This window comes from Malus domestica, chromosome 12 (genome assembly GCF_042453785.1).
Source record: "Malus domestica chromosome 12, GDT2T_hap1".
Lineage (NCBI taxonomy): Eukaryota > Viridiplantae > Streptophyta > Magnoliopsida > Rosales > Rosaceae > Malus > Malus domestica.
The window spans coordinates 22,929,290-22,948,634 of NC_091672.1; the positions used below are offsets into that span (position 1 = coordinate 22,929,290).

The following is a 19,345-nucleotide window of genomic DNA, read 5'->3' on the forward strand; positions in this document are numbered from 1 at the left end:
TCTCTCCCACTTCACACTTTGGAACGCACCATTGGAGAGGCTTCAAACAAGCCCTACTTCAAACTTAAAAAGTTTACCAAACTACTTCAATTTGGTGAAGTGTATAGACAAACTCAGAAGAATAAAAAAGTGAACACGAGATCTCAGTAACTTGAAATTATCTTCAAATCCCCCCAAGGGAACAAAAAGAATGAAAGAAAAAATAACGTAAAAGATTAATGATAAATATAAAAATTAATCAGGCCTAAATTGAAGAAGATGAACAAAGAAAAGAAAGAGGGACTATTGAAAGTGACTGGACTTAACCCTAACCACCTATTTGGCAAGTGAGATAACTCAGTCCCTGGGCCAGGGCAATCACGCTCGCAGCCTGTATTGGCTTAAGCTATTTTTCTTGCGGGCCTGGGCGATCACTAACATGTTCCCCGCAAACCTCCGGCCCATTTAAATATGTCAGTTTTTATATTTGGGCCCGTTTGAGAACACTAAGTACGAAACATTTCTGCTCAAAAATGATTCAAGCCTAAAACAATACAAGAAGAATTGCTTCAATAAGCCTAAGGCAATTCTACGATCCGTACTTGCTTTGAAGGTTTTAAGCCCAACGATATCGAGAATCGCAAGGCATTCCTAAGAGAGCAATAAGGGCTCGTCTTATTTTTTTTTTCTCCTCTTAAAATGACAAGCTGGTGGTTTTGCCATGATAGTCCATTCTTCCGGGGATCGATAATATTCACAGAGATATTTCAATCTTCTTCTGGCCATCCTCGTGCGATTCACCAAGTGCCAGGAATCGTACCGAAGACATGCCCTGTGGAATACGAGCCTAAAATTCATCACCAACCCCTGGTACCTCGTGGTAGTTCAATAAGGGTGCGTTTGGTACGCAGACGGGACGGGACGGAACGAATGTGTAATTTTTGAAAAAGACATGAGGTATATTTGTCTTAAAATGGTAAAACATTGTGTTCCACAGACGTGGAACAAACCCGTTCCAGGGGGGCAGGTGGGACGCAAAAACACCCAAAATCTGTCCCGTGGAACAGCCCGTTCCACCCATTTTTGGTGCACCAAACGCGGGACGGAACGCCTCGTCCCGTTCCGTCCCGTCCCGTCCCACGTACCAAACGCACCCTAAGGGCTCATTTGGGTATTGTGAATGTAGGCTCTAAATTGAATTTACAATTTATGCTCATAAGTGTTTTTTTCAAGGGTGCTATTATAAATAAAAATAATAAAAAATAAAAGTTAAATTTTTGTTAAAACATAGTGCTTTCTTAAAAAAAAGTAAAAGTGTATTATAAAGAAACATATAACAGAAGTTTCTTTATCGTAACCTTGTCAAAATACAATTAGAACGCTTTTGATGGTCAAAAACATTTTTAACCTCTCTAAATAACAATCTCAAACATTTCAACCTCATTTGCTAAAGCAACTTTATACTAAAATGCCCCGTTTAAATGTTACACAGATTGGCAAATGACTTATACCTCAGTTAATTAAGGAGCATTTGCGCATGCATATGATCTATGAAGTCCTCCATGCATCCAAAGTCCTCTTGGAAAAATTAAAATGGTGGACAGATTGTATCCACATGTCCATCACCAAAAACCAGCCACTCGTTCAAGACTGCAGAGTGTTCATTTCCCAACTTTCTTCCCAAGAAATATCTATCAAAAAATTGGAAAATTAAAAGAACAACCGCCTTCCCAAGCAAAAGATACCTATATATACAAAGCAAGAACAATCCACAGCAAAACCCACACCTCCCAGCAATCACCATTTTTTACAGGCCACTTCCAAGGACCAAATCCAAATTAAAGAAACCCAGCCACCATCAAACTCGAATATCTCAAAAATGGGCATGGTTTTTGGAAAGATATGCGTGGAAACCCCAAAATACAAAGTCCTCCACTCCACCGCCCTCTACGAAATCCGGCAATACCCGCCTTCAGTAGTAGCCCAGTTCACCTACGATCCGTCAGACCTCAAGGGCGACAAAGATGGCGGCTTTGCCATTCTGGCCAATTACATCGGCGCGTTGGGAAACCCCCAGAACACCAAACCCGAGAAAATCGCCATGACGGCTCCGGTCATAACCAAATCCCAAAACCAAGAAAGCGAAATGATCGCCATGACGGCTCCGGTCGTGACGAGGGAGGAGAAGGGGAGGAAGATGGTGACGATGGAGTTTTTGCTGCCGGCGAAGTATGGGAAGGCGGAGGAGGCGCCGAAGCCGGTGGACGAGAGGGTGGTGATTACGGAGGAGGGAGAGAGGAAGTATGGGGTGGTGGGATTCACTGGAGTGGCGACGGAGAAGGTGGTGGCGGAGAAGGTGGAGAAGTTGAAGGAGAGGTTGGAGAAAGATGGGTATAAGATTATTGGGGATCATCTGCTGGCTAGGTATAATCCGCCATGGACGTTGCCTCCGTTCAGGACCAATGAGGTTCTGATTCCGATTGAGTGATGTTTTAGATTTTGTTCAACTGTTTGTTGTACCATGCTCTGCTTTTTTTTTTTGGTTTTTGGATAAAGCTCTGTTTTTTCGTTAAGTATTAATAAAACATGTATTTTGTACAGTAGACTCTATTTTATGCTGGTTTGGAATGACATTCATGTTTACTAATCTGTAATCAGTTGGAGACAAGGAAGGAAGAAATCATGAATAGAGAAAGGAAAAGAAAGATATGAACTAGTACCTTAGTTGACACCTTTTTTATTTGTTATTTTTAAGTGTTTGATTACGAAGAGAAATAAGGAATCAAAAGAGTTTCAATACCATTGGTTTAGTAGACGCAATGAAGTTAGGAATCATAATAATTTCAGTACATGAACATGCCATTTAAGGAAAGAAGTACGGTTCCCCTTGAGTCGGCTTTTCAAATGGTTAGTAGCTCCCACTTTGAGCACTTCCAGCGTGAGAGCCCTCCCCAGGCTATTCACTATTTAATCCACCTAATGAACAGTAATTACCTTTAATGAATAGTAATCGCATTTTGCATATCCACCGTTGCACTTGAATAACCTTATCAATTGACAATAAAATATTAGTAATTTTTTATTTATAAAATAATACAAAATATTTTACTTTCTTCATTTTCCCGGAAAATACTTTACTTTCTTTCATTCATCCACAAAAAATCCCACTTCTGGGTTTTCTTTCTCATTCAATAATTCCCCCACCAAGCTCAGAGCTCTTAGTACTCTGTTTCCCGTAAAAAAAACCCATATCTTTTGACCCGGGCTTCATCTCCAGTCAAACCCTCTCCTTCTCGCCGTCAAGATCCCTCTCCAAGCTCTATTCCCCTACCTCCTCCTCCCCTCTTTCTCCCCAACCACCGCCGCCGCAACTCGCCAGGTCAAGTCAGTCAACGGACCCAATCCCAAACCCTCTATGAGATGATGTCCGACGATAGAACCAAGACTCCAGGCTCCTCCCGGATGATGCGAAAATTAACTTAACACACAAATTTAACCCTCTTTTGACAATTGTAGTATAAGTATAAGTAAGGATCGTTCTGGACCAGGGATTATGAGGGCTTGCTAATAACCTCTAAACTGACTCAAAAACATAAAACTAAACTTAAAAACATTTAACAAGACTCACAAGACTCAAAGCAAACTTAAAATACTCAAAACAGCTTAAAACAACCAAATAAATTAAACTATACACTAGGAATGACTTTGGACGAAAATTGACTTTTACTTGAATCAAAACATTTAAAAACACAAATTAATACAGATTCTAACTAATTAGACACACTAAAGTAAAGGGGGAGTGAGTTTTGGACGAAGTTGAAACAAACAAACAAGTATGAGAAACTAGACAGATTGTAAAACAAATTTGAGAAATAAGATGATGGATGAGATAGCTAGAGGCTTTTTCTCCACACATGATATGTATGCAAACAACTCGATTTCCAGTTACTACTTCATTGAATTATGAACGACAATGCTCCAAATTAACCGTGACATCACTAATTAACTCTCAGATTTTCCTTGTTTTATTGGATTGGATGACATCATTCGACAACCCAAAACATTCTTCTAAAGTTCCCTACATGACATCATAATAGAGATACAATCAAAGATCATTACGTTTAATGAAAATCATAAGCATTGACAAAGCACTTGCAACTATGACATCATGTCACTCATGCTAGGAATTGAATTTAACGCGATCGTTTATAAGCGACCTTCACTACATGTGAATATAAGTTTGTAACGATTATGTGAAACTTCCTTATATTCTAGCAGCGGATTTATGCATGCCAATTAAGTGTCGACCCTTAATTAACAAATACAAATAAGTTATCAATCAAATAGTTAAGCCAATTGCATTCACGATTCAAGAGTTCATAACTTGAATTTATCAAATTATATTGCACACATAATCATGGCTTTGAAATCACCCCTAGCCAAGAGGGGTTTAGCCACTCATATTTACAACAAAACGAAAGGAAATGAATTTAAACATTAGAAACAAAAGAAAGAAAACCCCTAAACGCTCCAACAATCCAAGTTGGACAGCAAGTACATCCAAGCACTTTCCTTTCCTTCCTTTGCTACGGCACAAGGTGTTGGTGAGTGTTTGAAGGTTTGTTTGTATGGAGGAATGGATGTGTTTGGATGAAGGTTGTGTTGAAATGGGAGTGAATGATATAACCAAGTATGTATTCCATTTATGTTACACACACTTCCTTTTATAGAGGAAATGCATGGCAATGGAGGGGAACATGGAGTGGTGTAGCAATTGAGTGCAATGATGCATGAAATCTAAAATGATGGAGGGAACAAGGAATGGTGTAGCAATTGAGTGCAATGATTCAATGTAATGATGCATGAATCTAAAATAATGGAGGGAACAAGGAACGGTGTAGCAATTGAGTGCAATGATTCAATGTAATGATGCATGAAATCTGAAATAATGAAAGGGACAAGGGTGATGATGCATGGCATGGGTGGAAAGGTGAGTAAGTGGTGAATCAATGAGTGCAAGGAGGTGAAAAGATATTGTGCACATGGTAGACAAAAGAAAGGAAGTGGAATGATGCAACAAATGAGTCAATGGAGGGAACATGGATGATGATGCACGGCATAGGAATTCAAAGGGAGTGCAATGGTGGTGCACGGCAATGATGGAAAGGGGAAAGGTGAATGGTAGAGTGACACCCCTTTGTGGCTGAGCTCTTTATCCTTTTTACACTAATTGTTATTTCTCTTTAACACATTCCTAGCCTCTTGAGTCTTCAATTTCGTCCATCCACCTTGCTCCATACATGTGTTATCCATTCCAAGCCCAAAACTGCTCCGAAACGCACCAAAATGCATCTTATTGCTTTATAAGGCTTATGGACCTATAAATACACGAAAATAACTTAAAATACATAATTAACTAAGAAATAACAACATAAATGCATGAGAACAAGCTAACTCAGTCGAATAAATATGCTCCTATCACCGGACCGGAAAATCCATGAGAAAATCCTTGCATCTTCACCCTGACGTCAGCGTGCATCACCTCCACCTCGAGCTCTCGGGCTGGCAACTCCTGCCAGGCCTTTCCCTCGGGGTCGCTCAGGCTCCATCGCCAGCACACGCTGGACCTCCCCACTCGGGCTCTCTGGCCCTGTTCCGCAGCATGTCCCTCAAGCACGAGCTCCCACTGGAGCTGCTCTTAATCCAACCTTTTATTAGTAACATGGAAGAAAAAGAAAAAAGAAATATTAATGACAACTAATCTACCTTTTGTGATTCAAAGCAATTATTCAAAAGATTTTGAACTAAACATGAAAGAGATTTCACAAGCTCTTGAAAATTCATGTTGTTATTTAAACCTAATTTAGCTATCTCGTCAGCTGCAAAATTACTCTCTTTATGGACATGCTACAAATTCCAACTCCAATTTTCTTTGATTAAATTTCAGCACTCTAAGATAAGACCATAAAGAGAATGATTAAGGCGCTAGGAGAATTATGAATGAGAGAGACCATAATTCAATTTCTTAATTTACGCATAAAATTGTTAAAAGATTATGTATTTCATGAACAACTAAAAACACTAACCTAAAAAAATTCATAGATAGTAAAGATGAATCATCTTGACAAAACAGTGCAAAGTAGACCTAAATGAATAGACTTTTGGAAATCATATTAAGTCCTGATACAACTTTGTTTGTAGCAGTGTTGATCTGACGGTTGGGGTGCAAACATAAGGGGATTAGTGGGGAAGTCTAGGGTGCATTTGTTGTACCGGACTGTCTCGGACTAGACTAGCTTCAAGGACTAAGTTAGACTGGCTTAGACTAGACTAAGCTGGACTGATTTAGTGAAGTATTTAGTGCAGCATCGGACTAAGAAGCAGGACTGTAATATTATATTATTTTATATTAAATTAATATATATATATATAATTAACATTTTATTATATATTAATATTTTACTATTAATTTATCTTTTTCCTTCTCCCTTTACCTCTTTTCCAATCAAACCCCACCTCTCCATCCTATGTCAAGCCTCTCTTCATACCTCTTTTCCCGTCAAACCCCACCTCCCATCCCGTGTCAAGCCTCTCTTCCTTCTCCCTTTACCTCATCCCTCTACCTTTTTTCTCGTCAAACCCTACCATAGTGAAGGCCCAAGGGAGTGGGCGAAGGTGCGAATCAGAAGGGGGAGGGCGAAGGAGAAGGGAGACGAAGAGGGATCAACGGTGGGGGAGAGAACGGGACTAGCAGTCCACTTGAAATCGAGAGGTCTCCTTAAGAACGTTTAGTGAAACGTTCAGTCGGGGCGAGTCCCATTTAGTCCCATTAAACTTAATCCTTGTCTAGACCAAATAAGGGACTACAGTATAGTCTAGTCCAGTCCCCCATAATCCGGTCAAACAAACGCCCCCTTAAAGATTTAAACTTTATATCTCATATGACTCTGTGCTTTCTTCTTCCCCCAAAGTAAAACCCTAGCCTCTGAAACCTCCTTTGTCGTCGGCCTCTTTGCTCAGGCTTGAGGTCGTCAGCAGCCTAACCCTCCTCTCCTCGCCCTCCTCTACATTCCTCGTCCGTCTTTTTTTTTTCATCCCTTTCGTCTATCTCTTCCTGTTTTTTCGCCCTTCTTCCTCTTCCTTTTTCTCCACCCTTGTTTCCTTTCTTTATCCCCTTTTTTCCCTCTTTGTCCACCCATTGTCCCCATCTCCCCTTTCTCCTCCTGCTCCACCTCAGTTTTTCCCTCTCCAAGCCACCATGGTTGGAGATTTGGTTTATCTTTTTATGCTTTTAGCTTTCGTTTGCTTTCTGTTTGAGCATTTTGTGTCTCAGGTAACTCTGAGCTTAGTCTCAGTTTTCCCTGAGTTTATCTCAGATCTGCTTTCCTTGCCTTGTTCCTCTCCAATCATCGCTCCTCACCGTGAATCTCCTACCATCTACCCTTGCTGCTTCGCAATATTCAAAGTGCTTTTTGCACTATTTGGTAGGATTATGGGAGCGTTTCCAATGTGGGTAGTTTGCCTACCCCAATTTTCCGTTCATCCTTTTGGTTATTCGGCCCTTTCTCCGGGTGGTGGTGACGGATCCGCAGTGGCGATGCAGCTGTGTTGGTGAAGGTGGTTGTCTATGGTTTTCGATTTGGTTGCTGCTTTGGGCTGCTCACTGTGGGCCATTCTCATTGTAATTTTCGTTTATGGTGTTTGGCTTTTGCTTGGCTTTTTTGGACTCTTTTTTGGAGATGTCCTTTCCTTGTATTAGCTTCATCTTTAATGAAATTAATTTGTTTGTCCAAAAAAAAAAAAAAAAAAAGATATGACGGTTGGGACTTGGGAGTGGTACACCACATGTCATTATACAAATAATGAGATATGTGTGTTAAAAAGTTAATAACTTAAAAAATAAAATTTCCCAACACTTAAATAAAATTACGTGATGTACCACCCGTATTCCAGTCATACTGAAAAATTTCTCGTTTAATTGACATGTCCATGTCTTTTTAGGAAATTAAATTTTCACAAACATTGCTCTTTTTTTTTTTTTCCCACTTACCCTTGTGGATTTTCTGATTGAATATGAAAAAATGTAAGTTTTACAGAGTGATTGCTATATCGCCCACGTCGTATTACCAATAAACTTATGTGATAATCAGTCATGTCATCAACTGACACTGATATATGAATTTACAACACCACGTGATTGAGTGACAATAAACGTCACATTCAATCCAAAAAAAATCTCTTATTTTAATAGTCCTGACCCCATAATCAATCCAAACCCAACAACCAAAAATCCCTTACCGATCAACCAAGCATACCTTATACAAAGATTTCTTGACCGCCGGTTCATTCTGTGACATCCCACATCGTCTAGGGAAGTGATTCTTAAATGTATATTCTCATCCCTACCTAGCACGAGGCCTTTTGGGAGCTCACTGACTTCGGGTTCCGTAGAAACTCCGAAGTTAAGCGAGAATGAGGCCAGAGCACTCCCAGGATGAGTGATCCACTGAGAAGTTGATTGTGAGTTTCCAAAAACAAAACCGTGAGGGAATGGTAAGCCCAAAGCAGACAATATCGTGTTACAGTGGTCGAACAGGCCCGGGATGTGGTGGACCCGGGCCAGGATGTGAGAAATGGTATCAGAGCCAATCCCTGGCCGGAAGTGTGCCGACGAGGACGTCGGGCCCCTAAGGGGGGTGGATTGTGACATCCCACATCGCCTAGGAGAGTGATCTTTAAATGTATATTCCCATCCATACCTAGCACGAGACTTTTTAAGAGCTCACTGGCTTCGGGTTCCGTAGGAACTCCGAAATTAAGCGAGAAGGAGGCCAGAGCACTCCTAGGATGGGTGACCCACTGGGAAGTTGCTCGTGAGTTCCCAAAAACAAAACCGTGAGGAAATGGTAAGCCCAAAGCAGACAATATCGTGTTACGATGATGGAACAGGCCCGGAATATGGTGGACCCGGGCCAGGATGTGAGACATTCCCAAGGCAAAGCTAGCCAGAAAGGCATAGGAGAAAGGTCTCACGCACGAACTGATTAAATGAAATAAATTATCTTCATTTTTAATATTTCCGGTTGAATTTAGAGCTTCTTATTATGCCCCCCATCGTGAATTAATCTTAGCTCCGCCATTGGTCACATTGAAAAGTTTATTCGCAAATACTAATGTTGTACTTAAGGGATCAAATTTTGCAACTGAGCTCAAAAGGAGAGATTCGATGGAATATCACTTTCCTTTATGCAAATCATAATTTGACATGTATGCATAACTAACTGATAAAACAAATCTCAATATGTGTCGGACTATAATTGGCTGCCAAGATGGAATAATGATCAAAAAAAAAAAAAAAGCTAAGAAGAAAGGGAAAATGACACGGAATTGGTTTCCCCTTCTTCTAAATACTACAACATGTAAATTTATATCATTCGACCAAAATATAGGCAATCAAATGTAGGCAATGAGAACCCAATCCCTACTACTTTGTTTCAGTGATCGACCTATAACTTCAATGTTTGAGGGTATTTGGTCGAAACCCCGTCACCAACATCAATTGGGCAAGGGAAACTTACCTATCACCGGTTGTATACCCCGTTCTCTATCTACCATCTCCTAACCTGACCATCCCGTGACATGAAAGTTGTTCTCCAACTCTACAAGTTATCTTGGTAACCTGTTCTGAATCCCATCTTTTGTGAACGAACAAAACAGATGACAAGAGAATGCGAAAAACTTGGAAAAACTGATATTCAGTTGAGTAACTCTGTGTAATGTACAACAATAAAGCCATGGATCAAAAACACACCCACATCCTGCATTTGTATTTGGGACTCAAACCCAAGAACGAAAACAGGATGTAACTAGCCGAAAATTCGTAACAGATTACAAAGAGACAGAACTCACATTAAGCATTTCACCCGGAGATCAGCTTCACTACTATAGTTACGATGTTCAAAATTATGAGCGGAAATCTGAAGAACTGGCATGCGTGTATAAATCCTATGATCTGCCCCTTAAGTGTGGTTCTCCGCCCTCCTTGAAATTGTAGCAAGGTCCAGCCTCTCGGACCCAGAAAACGATCTTCGTTCAGTATCGCAAACGCATTTGTAAGCAGCAAGAAGCCTTGGAATAAAGTCCACAGACCCATTTTCTGCACAACACAGGTTGCAAATCTCAGTTTCTAAACATCACAATCTTACAAGAATGGCATGTTTGGAGGTGCTTTTGATATTGTTAAGGGGTTGATCGGGACACCATATGGAACCGTTTAAAAAGCGCTTTCTAAGTACATTTAGCAGAAGAAAAAAAAAACTTAAAATCGCTTACGGGACAGAAAATCTCTTTCCGAAGAAGCACCCGTGCTTGTGAAAGAAATACTTATCGCAAAAACACTTATTAGCAGGTAGGAAACAATCCCAAACGGACCCTATAAGAATTTTCAAATAATAAAAAACAATTCCGACTCCGCTTACGGTTAAAAAGCACTATGAACGTAACTGTAAAAGCACTTATGATCAATTGTTGAAATATCAGTCAAAACTTCAATTTCTTAAGCGCATAGAAAATTCATTAAAAAACTCCAAGGGCCTATAAATATACTGAAAATTCAAGCGAAAACTGAAATATTTACAATTTCGTTTCAACTATCGATTTTGAACACAAAAATAAACTGATCAGAACTGAAAAGACATGTTCTTTTGTATCTTAACATAATCGAATCCGTCCTAGGAAGAACAAGATGAAAATAAATCTTACCGGAGATTACTTGTTCCAGACAACAAGTCGCCTCTCGGTCGAAAGACTTCGCCTCGATTTCAACGAAACGACACAACAGGAAAGACTGGAAGTACTCGCAAAGCAAGGATAATTATTTTATAGCACTACGTCCGAATCCTCCTTATGACACTTTTCATCTGACGGTCAGGAATCCTCCACGTGTCATTTTAAGACATACTCACTTTTTCTGACCCGACCCGGATGTTCGAGTCCAATATATGACGACGACCCGATAAAATTTACAGAGGGACTGAGTGAGGTTTTGCTGACGGACATGGATAAACCCTAACACTCAGCTCAAACCATGGCTTCCTTTCACCTCTCTCTCCCGCTTGTCATAAGCCCCAGAAGCGTCATTTCGAATGGGGTAGCCTTAGAATCTTTAAAGTTAAAAGCTTTCAATCCACGGTTTTTGCTACTTAAACCCCCCAAATCGCACAATCTAAACCCGCCCAGAGCTTCCACCAATGGCGCCGACAACGGAAGCATTGAACCCAGCAAACCCACTCGCCGCGGCAGGAAAAAGGGGCCAACTTCTTCTTCTTCGGAAGCACCGAAAAAACCCAAGCGTTCGAAGAAATCCGAGACCGTGAACGGCGCCGTCGAACCCGAACCCGTAATCCAACCCGAAAATCCGGATTCGGAACTCGAGGATTACGACGACGGCATAGATTTCCCGTACGATGACCCGCCTCTGGTTTGCTGCTTCGGCGCCGCGCAGAAGGAGTTCGTACCGACGGTTCGGGTCTCCGACAACCGGATGCACCCGGATATATACTCGCAGTGGAAAATGCTTCAGTGGGACCCGCCGGAGTTTGTGAGAGCCCCCGGCGGGTCGCCCTCCAATGTAGCGATTTCGCACGTGCGGCTCGGTGGGAGGGCGGCGTTTATGGGGAAGGTCGGGGAGGACGATTTTGGGGATGAGCTGGTGCTGACGATGAACAAGGAGAGGGTTCAGACGCGCGCGGTGAAGTTCGATTCGAGTGCGAAGACAGCGATGACGTACATGAAGATTAAATTTGACGATGAGAGGATGTGGGCGGAGACGGTGAAGGAGTCCGCCGAGGACTCGCTGCTCTGCTCCGAGCTCAACCTCGCCGTGCTCAAAGAGGTATTGTCTATAGTGTTTACGTTGTATTTGCGTAAGGGCGATTTTGCTATTAGTAGAAACATGGCGGAAGTTTCATAAACATCGAAGTGCTTTCTGAAGAAACATTTGAAAATGCTTTCTTGAAAAACACCTAGGAAGTGCTCCTTGAATAAGCACTTGCGAAGTAGGAAGTGCATTTCGAAGAAGCACCTAGGAAGTGCTTCTTGGAAAAACACTTTGGAAGTAGGAAGTGCTTCTCAAAGAAGCACCTAGGAAGTGCATTTTGAAGAAGCGCCTAGGAAATGCACCATGAAGAAGCACCTAGGAAGTGCTTCTCCAAAAAATGCTTTTAAATTTTTCTACAAATTGATGTTAGAACCGCCTTTGATTGCCTACAAGGGCTAAAGCTTTTGATTGTGGGAAAATGTTAGCCCTTTTGGAGCACTCTCAAACAGGCTAAAGATGTCTACACAAAGCACGTAGGTTGGGTTTTTGTATTACAGTTAATTGAGAGCGCAGCAATCGTTTGTTTGAGCACATCGTTCTCTATGAGGAAGTGATTTCCATACTTTCATATTGTTGTTTGGTTTCAATTCTTATGTTGTTCGTTCTGCACTCTTATATTGTTCGTTTCGTATGAATTCTTATGTTGTTGGAAAGGGATGAGTTCATTATTATATACGTTTTGATGTCTTAACGCAGGCCAGAATGTTCCACTTCACTTCGGAAGTTTTGACGTCTCCCTCAATGCGACCAACCCTTTTCAGAGCAATGTCATATTCCAAAAAGTTTGGGGGGCTTGTGTTTTTTGATTTGAACTTGCCGTTGCCTCTGTGGAAATCGCGTGATGAAACAAGGAAGTACATTGAGAGAGCCTGGAACCAAGCTGACATAATCGAGGTTTCGAGGCAGGAATTGGAATTTCTTCTTGATGAAGACTACTACGTGAGGAAGAGGAATTACAGGCCCCAGTACTATGCTGAGGAGTTTGAGCAAACCAAGAAGCGGAGAGATTATTACCATTACACGCCCGAAGAAATATCTCCATTATGGCACGATGGACTTAAGTTTCTCTTTGTGACGGATGGAACGCTTCGAATTCATTACTATTCCCCTTCGTTTCACGGTGTTGTGATTGGAACGGAAGATGTGCTCATAACCCCATTCACTTGTGATAGGACTGGTTCTGGTGACGCTGTTGTGGCTGCGATTATGAGAAAGCTGACCACTCACCCTGAGATGTATGAAGACCAAGATGTTTTGGAAAGGCAGCTTCGATTTGCAGTTGCTGCGGGAATAATATCGCAGTGGACGATCGGTGCTGTTAGAGGTTTTCCTACGGAAAGTGCAACTCAAAATCTGAAGGAGCAGGTTTATGTGCCTTCGATGTGGTAGTGGCGTAGATCCTAGGTCTCAAATGTTGTTCAGAAATTGTTCGTTGTATTGTATGATCTCTCGACTGCGGAAAATTTTGCCTATTTAGGAAGAACAGGTGGGAAAGATTGTATCCAATGTACTTGCAATTTTAGCAGAAACCAAATGCAGATACTAAGATGAATTTAGTGTTTAGGGTTTATCCTTGTACTGTATTTTATAACGAACCCAAGCAAAAGAAGCCCCCATCTAATCAAGGAGAAAGTACAGGACTCTCGGATCACGTCAATTGTAGGGCATCTCTCACAAAAACGTGAAACTCTCGTGTTTTGGTCACATTGGCTCCGAATTGAGGGAGCCGGTACAATAATCACAAAAGAAAGCAAGTAATTGATGTGCCGGAAAAGACTTGATACCCGTTGAGGCATTTTAGGGATAGTCGCCATACGGCCGGAGTCACCCACAAACTATGGGCAAGTGCGGCTGTAAGGCCGAGAGGAAGAATTCGAAATTGAAGAAATCGCTACTTGATCTTCAATATGCCCTGGTTAGTTTCAAGAAATCGCTCGCAGGACAACGACAACTGAGAAATCTGCTTGAAATGTATGAAACTTCTTTCTATTATAGGTTGTGTAAGAAAAATTACATTCAAATTCATCGCGAAGCTCTCGTGTTTTAGACTAAATCGAAGAAAGAATAATTGAATCAATGAATTACTATAGCAGCTCCGTTTCTGACAACGGCAAGAGGTCTCTGTGCTAATCAAACTACTCGAGCTCCACCTTCTCTGCAATCTCAAATGCCTTCTCAATCTGATTTCATCATAAACCGAAACTTGCATTGCAAGTCACAAGCGAACCCATAAAAACTTCTCGGCCCTGTATAGCAAGCACAGTTTCTGAGACCGAACGAAAAAGCACTTCTTTCAAAAGCCCACCATTTCAGCTGCCATTTTGAGCTATGGTAATGTGACATTGTGTGGTATTTTCTACAGCATGAGCTAGCCACAGTCAATCTCCATCCTACTGCCTTATCTTTGTGACAAAACACTCATACTTCTTCTCTCATCAGACTTCACGCTAGACATTTGCTCCTGCGTCTTGTTACAGATGCAACCGGGAAAGGGATTTGCATAGAAGTTCTCCTCCAACCTTGGTGACTCTCCGATCTGTCTAGCATATGGTGCTCCGAGCCTGTCAGAATGCAGATTTTTAACCGCAGACGAAATTTTTTCCCATGATATTGCTCCCTTATCCAACTGATCGACAAGTTGAACAAAATTTTGTCTGAAATGGAATTCATAAAATGTCAGAAAACTATCTCGTGTTAAAATTCCAATCAGGATGTTGGGAACTTCAGTAGGCTAATACTAAATGCATGGTACAAGAGCGAACCTGTCAGGATTGATAGTCTTCCGAAATCCTTCAAACCTCCTATGTCCCTGCACTGTCTTTGCCATATTACCATCGTACGTATAAACAAAGACATCACTCTCCATTGCTACTATATGATCCAAGGCAGCAAGGCGATTTTGGTACGGCTTGAAGGCCTCTAGCTCTTCTTCTGTTGCAAGGGTGTTGTGCGAGAAGACATTCGGATACTCAGCGCGAAAAGCAGACATGCTGTTGCTGCCATATATCTCGCCAGCGACAATGTAGATCGTAGTCGTCGAAGGGTATCCCATGGCTTTAAGGAATAGGGCAGCTTCTCTGGGTGAAAATGGGCATCCGCCTTGGAGCCTTCGTTCTTCACTATCGATCACTTTTTCCTTCCAATGTTTGACGCTGTACCTCATAACCCGAAGCTCCTCGGATTCCTCTGCTGTGAGGTTGTGGTTGCAGCCGGTGAAGGCAAGCATGTCCTTCTCATATCTGCAATCACGAACATTTTCGTTACTTAGTTCCATTACCTCCGGAACAACATAATACACAACGAATCAATCAAACAACAAAAATACCTCAAATGAAGAGCAATATAAGGATTGCTATTGTTCCTCAGTCTGTCAACCAAAACTCTCCCAAGATCCTCAATCTCCTTTGCATACTGGAGGGCCTCGTAATTTGCACGGCACCTCAGCTTTTGGATGGAGGATGCAAGTCCATTGTTAGCAAGTCGGGAATCCGTGTGTGTAAACTTTATAACCTTATGCTTCTTTAACAACGGGATCATCTCGCTTCTGTAGTATCTCGCCTGCATACAAATCATCGTTAGATACATTTCGAAGAACCTAATCCGTACACATTCGAAAATTTATTAACACGATCGCACCTTTGACCAAGAGACCGGAGCCTTCAGAAGAGGCTTCACGGCTGCATATTTGGTCGGCAAATACTCAATAATATCAATATCATCTTTCAATACTTTCATGAAGTGCCTCCAGTCAAATATATCTTTAAAATCACTGCAAATACAAATATACGAAATAATTAATCAACAAAACATAGTTAATTAGCCACTAATAATCCTATCCGACAACATCATTTGCACAGAAATCTTACCTTGGATCCGTCCAAAAAGACTTATGGTCCAGTAGTGGAAGAACCAGGGTAGCATTCATTATCTTTGCAACGGCTACCATATCACATATCTGCACCATCAATTAGGCTGTCATGTCAGCATCCAAAACGCGTCTATAATTTACTTTTTCCGCGAGACGATATTGTAAAACGCTGCTCTAAATTACGGGGAAGGAGATTCGAGCGGGGGCGGGATTTGTAAAAAGATTATTACTTACCCCTGTTCTCATTTGATTCAATCCACCATTGGCATGAACAAGCAGATAACCATTTGTTTTCGATCCTGTTTCTGTTGGAAAAGAGATTATTGTTAAAAAATCGGATAGAAATTTATAAAAATTGACAAATTTGGGTAGGGAAATGAATGTAGACGTACTAATTCGGTTCTTGGGTCGAGCTATGCATTTATCAAAATTGTCACTGTTGGGTTTCCTCCAAATTTCTGGGGTCTGGAAACGAAAACAGATTAATGAATATTAATCACAGATTAATCACTGCATTAAATTCGTAATACAACGTAAAAGGGGACAAATGCAAAACGAGAAAGATGTGAATAAACAGCCAGATAATAAAAATCTGGCAATCAAACCAGTGAAACCCCATTAGAGGTAAAAGTCAGTTGGTTAACGTAAGACGTTAATAGTATCAGAAAAATTCGACATTTTCTCATCACTTTCCTCCATTTTCTCGGAAACCAAACAAGTAGTGAAAAATAAAAAATACCCAGAATTTAAATAATTGAAGAATAAAAAAATTAAAAATTCTGGGAGAATTGATTGATTGGTGACTTACAGGCAACCGCTCGAGAAGTCGCTTGAACTTGGTGGAGGATTCGGTTTCCAGCAACCTCTCCAAAACACGTTCCGGCATGGAGTTGGATTCCTGGTTCTCCGCGACGGCCCGCTGCGCCACCAACCAATCGTCTTTCACTGTCTTCAGAATCAAAAGCCGGCCCTCCGTCCTCTTCGCGTCCTCCCGGACCACCTCGACGTGGCTGCTCAAAAACGAGAACTTCACGAGCAAGGAGATAACCGCCAACAAAAGCAGCGCCCCGAAGATCTTGCGGCCCACGTTCCGCCCCGATCTCAGTGACTGCAACATCGCGACCGTCCATAGAAACCCGTCCTCGATCGGGAGCAGCCACGTGTCGGGCACGCAGAAGAAAAGCCGCCGACGGAGCAGGAGGTACTTCATCACGGGGTGGTGCGAATAATGGTTGTGGTTGTGGTGGAGGACGTGGTGGGGGGGCCCGCATATTGTGCCGTCGAGGAGGCTGTCGTTTTCCACGTCGTCGTCGTCGTCGTCGTCGAAGACAATGTTGTTCTCGGGAGGGAGGGTGCTCGTCGGGAGCCGCTCGCCGGCTTCCATGACGCCGTCAGCGACGCGTCGTCTGGTCTTCGTGGGCAGCGCGACAAGAGGCGGTTGTCTCGGACTACTGTTGGTTGAGCTGTTCGTACAACCGGACGACATGGCCGACCGGCACTAACGTTGTTTAACAAATATGCACCCGCTACGACACAGGATCCGATTCGGTTCTTAATTCCCTCGAAGAACCAAACCCGAATCAAATGGAGTTGAGCAAAGATGTTTATACTTGTATGAATTTTTCCATGTGCTTTTTGTAAAGTGGGATTCGTTTCTTCCTTACCTCTCTCCAATGGCGGATCTGCGGGATGTTCTGATTTTTTGAGAGGCCGGTTTTTATCATTGCTGAAGCTTAAGGAGATGGAGAACAACAAAATGACGACTTTGCCCCTGGTTAATCCCGGAAACGACTGACTACCCCTTCGAGTTTGTTTTTCGTTGCAGTTCTGTTTTCTGTTGGTAAAATACAAAATGTTTTAAAGCAAAATGGTTAAAACCTTCTTCTTTTTTTTGTTGAAAAGGTTAAAACTTTAAAACGGCAGGATAAAAGTGAATTACCTTAACCTAAATTTTCTCCCTTTTTGTTGGGTGGCTGGAGTTGTGGAGGAGTTAGGGTTGACAATTAAAATCCGATATGAGTTTGTTTTCGGGTTAGTCATTACTTGGTTCATATTGTAGAAATCAGATTACAATTTATGCATCCTAATATAATTCTGTGTTTTAACCTTAGGAGTTTGAAATTTAAAAAGGGGGCCCCAACCTTCTTAGGGGTCTGCTTTGCCTGCCTGGACCTACCTAGGGCAACAACTTAAGTCGCAATTCTCACTTAAACTAAAAATCAATAACTTTCATTTAATTTTTTTTTTGGTTCAATAAATTGTTAGAGATTTGTTAGATACTTGGATGAACACTCATTATATGTTTGCTCCCCACATTTTCAATATGCTATAATCTTTAATTTATATGTCATTTTATTTTGTAATTTATGTATCCTAATACAATTATGTATTTTTGTAAGTATAAATAGGCTCTGCCTAATCTGCATAGGCTCTAGATCCCAACCCATCGTCTACCTAGCGCCTAACGTCTTTTAAAACCATAATTGCGCCTTTTGATCTAAGAAACCTCACTAGTTTATAGTTTTAATAATTATGTTGTCTATCAAGCAAGATTTGAATACTAGACTAACATTGTTTTTCTCACAAGACGACTCACCTAATTCACGTATGCGTTTCTGACAATATTTTCAGTTAGAGTGGAAAGCTAGCAAGATGCATGATATGCCTTGTTCGTGTACACTTTGTTTATAACCTCTAACAATTAGTTTTATTTCTTTTCTTATGAAAGATTAGCAATCACAATAAATGGTGACTTCCCAAATCATGCAAACTTGTTACCCGTCAAGATTCAGCATGCTACTGACTTTCACATTTTTGTCCAGATATCTTATTCTTCATCTATGGGCAATTTTAATTTTTCCATTTTTAATTTATATTTGTTTTGGACGCCAGGCTATTTGCAACTGAAATATTATTTTTTGATTAGTTAGGATGTTTTTGTTATCTTCTTAATGTTGATATATATCGTGTTTATCCAATGCCATACTTTCGCACTACATTTGTTTGCCTTCTATTTTGTTTTCGACAAACTCTTGTCCCGCGTTTTCTATGCGTAGCACTTTTAAAATATTTGTTAAACGACCATTTTTTAAATTGAAGTGCTTTTACTCATTAAAAGTCGCTTTTGGCTCTTTCAAAAACACATCCAAACAATTTTTTTTTTTTGTTAATATTCGATCGTAGGTAATTTTCTTCTTGTGATCGTATTGTTTTTAATTATAATTTGATCGATATGATAATAGAATTGGTAAAAAAATATTATTAATGTATTTGTAATATTGTTTCGTCATTATTAAAAAGAGAACAATCTTTTTAAGTATGCTAGATTGTGAGTGCTGTGTTTCTCTAAAAACTATAAAATAACGCTTATAATCCCGAAGCACTTATAATGTTTTGCTAACCATTACAAGTTTTACATGACATTAGAAGGGAGTTACGGAGTTTCAAGTTTCTCACATTCCACCACAAGATTTTGAACCATGCCCATTTATTTATTCTATTTGTTTGATAAGGTTAATTGCCATTTGCCCAAGATGAGGATCACCTCGTCTTGTTATTATGTTTTGCCCATCCCGGTTGGATTAAATTACTATAGTCCTCATACTATACTTTGTAAAATT

At 40.9% G+C, this 19,345-nt stretch overlaps 4 protein-coding genes across 5 annotated transcripts; 2 read left to right on the forward strand and 2 right to left on the reverse strand.

The window, feature by feature from the left end:
* Positions 1–1,428: 1,428 nt before the first annotated feature.
* LOC103413841 (heme-binding-like protein At3g10130, chloroplastic) lies at positions 1,429–2,582 on the forward strand. Its single transcript, XM_008352282.4, has one exon. It carries the CDS (start codon positions 1,859–1,861, stop codon positions 2,465–2,467), a length of 609 nt encoding a protein of 202 aa, XP_008350504.3. The 5' UTR covers positions 1,429–1,858; the 3' UTR covers positions 2,468–2,582.
* A 6,665-nt stretch (positions 2,583–9,247) lies between these two features.
* On the reverse strand, positions 9,248–10,874 carry LOC103413842 (protein transport protein yos1-like). 2 transcript variants are annotated; one of them, XM_008352284.4, is made up of 3 exons: positions 10,741–10,874; positions 9,889–10,135; positions 9,248–9,674 (listed from the first exon to the last, which is right to left on the reverse strand). In XM_008352284.4, the coding sequence occupies exon 2, from the start codon at positions 10,130–10,132 to the stop codon at positions 9,899–9,901; it is 234 nt and encodes a 77-aa protein (XP_008350506.1). In that variant the 5' UTR covers positions 10,133–10,135; positions 10,741–10,874; the 3' UTR covers positions 9,248–9,674; positions 9,889–9,898. The 2 variants fall into 2 exon arrangements, with proteins under 2 accessions (XP_008350506.1, XP_008350505.1); XM_008352283.4 differs by lacking the exon at positions 9,248–9,674 and having other exon boundaries at positions 9,709–10,135.
* An 85-nt stretch (positions 10,875–10,959) lies between these two features.
* Positions 10,960–13,420, forward strand: LOC103413843 (fructokinase-like 1, chloroplastic). Its single transcript, XM_008352286.4, has 2 exons — positions 10,960–11,872; positions 12,554–13,420. The coding sequence occupies exons 1-2, from the start codon at positions 11,066–11,068 to the stop codon at positions 13,244–13,246; spliced, it is 1,500 nt and encodes a 499-aa protein (XP_008350508.1). The 5' UTR covers positions 10,960–11,065; the 3' UTR covers positions 13,247–13,420.
* A 407-nt stretch (positions 13,421–13,827) lies between these two features.
* LOC103450522 (O-fucosyltransferase 19) lies at positions 13,828–17,434 on the reverse strand. Its single transcript, XM_008389883.4, has 8 exons — positions 16,534–17,434; positions 16,118–16,190; positions 15,960–16,030; positions 15,724–15,812; positions 15,494–15,626; positions 15,183–15,415; positions 14,620–15,096; positions 13,828–14,511 (listed from the first exon to the last, which is right to left on the reverse strand). Exons 1-8 carry the CDS (start codon positions 17,209–17,211, stop codon positions 14,256–14,258), a joined length of 2,010 nt encoding a protein of 669 aa, XP_008388105.2. The 5' UTR covers positions 17,212–17,434; the 3' UTR covers positions 13,828–14,255.
* Between the last annotated feature and the right edge of the window lie 1,911 nt (positions 17,435–19,345).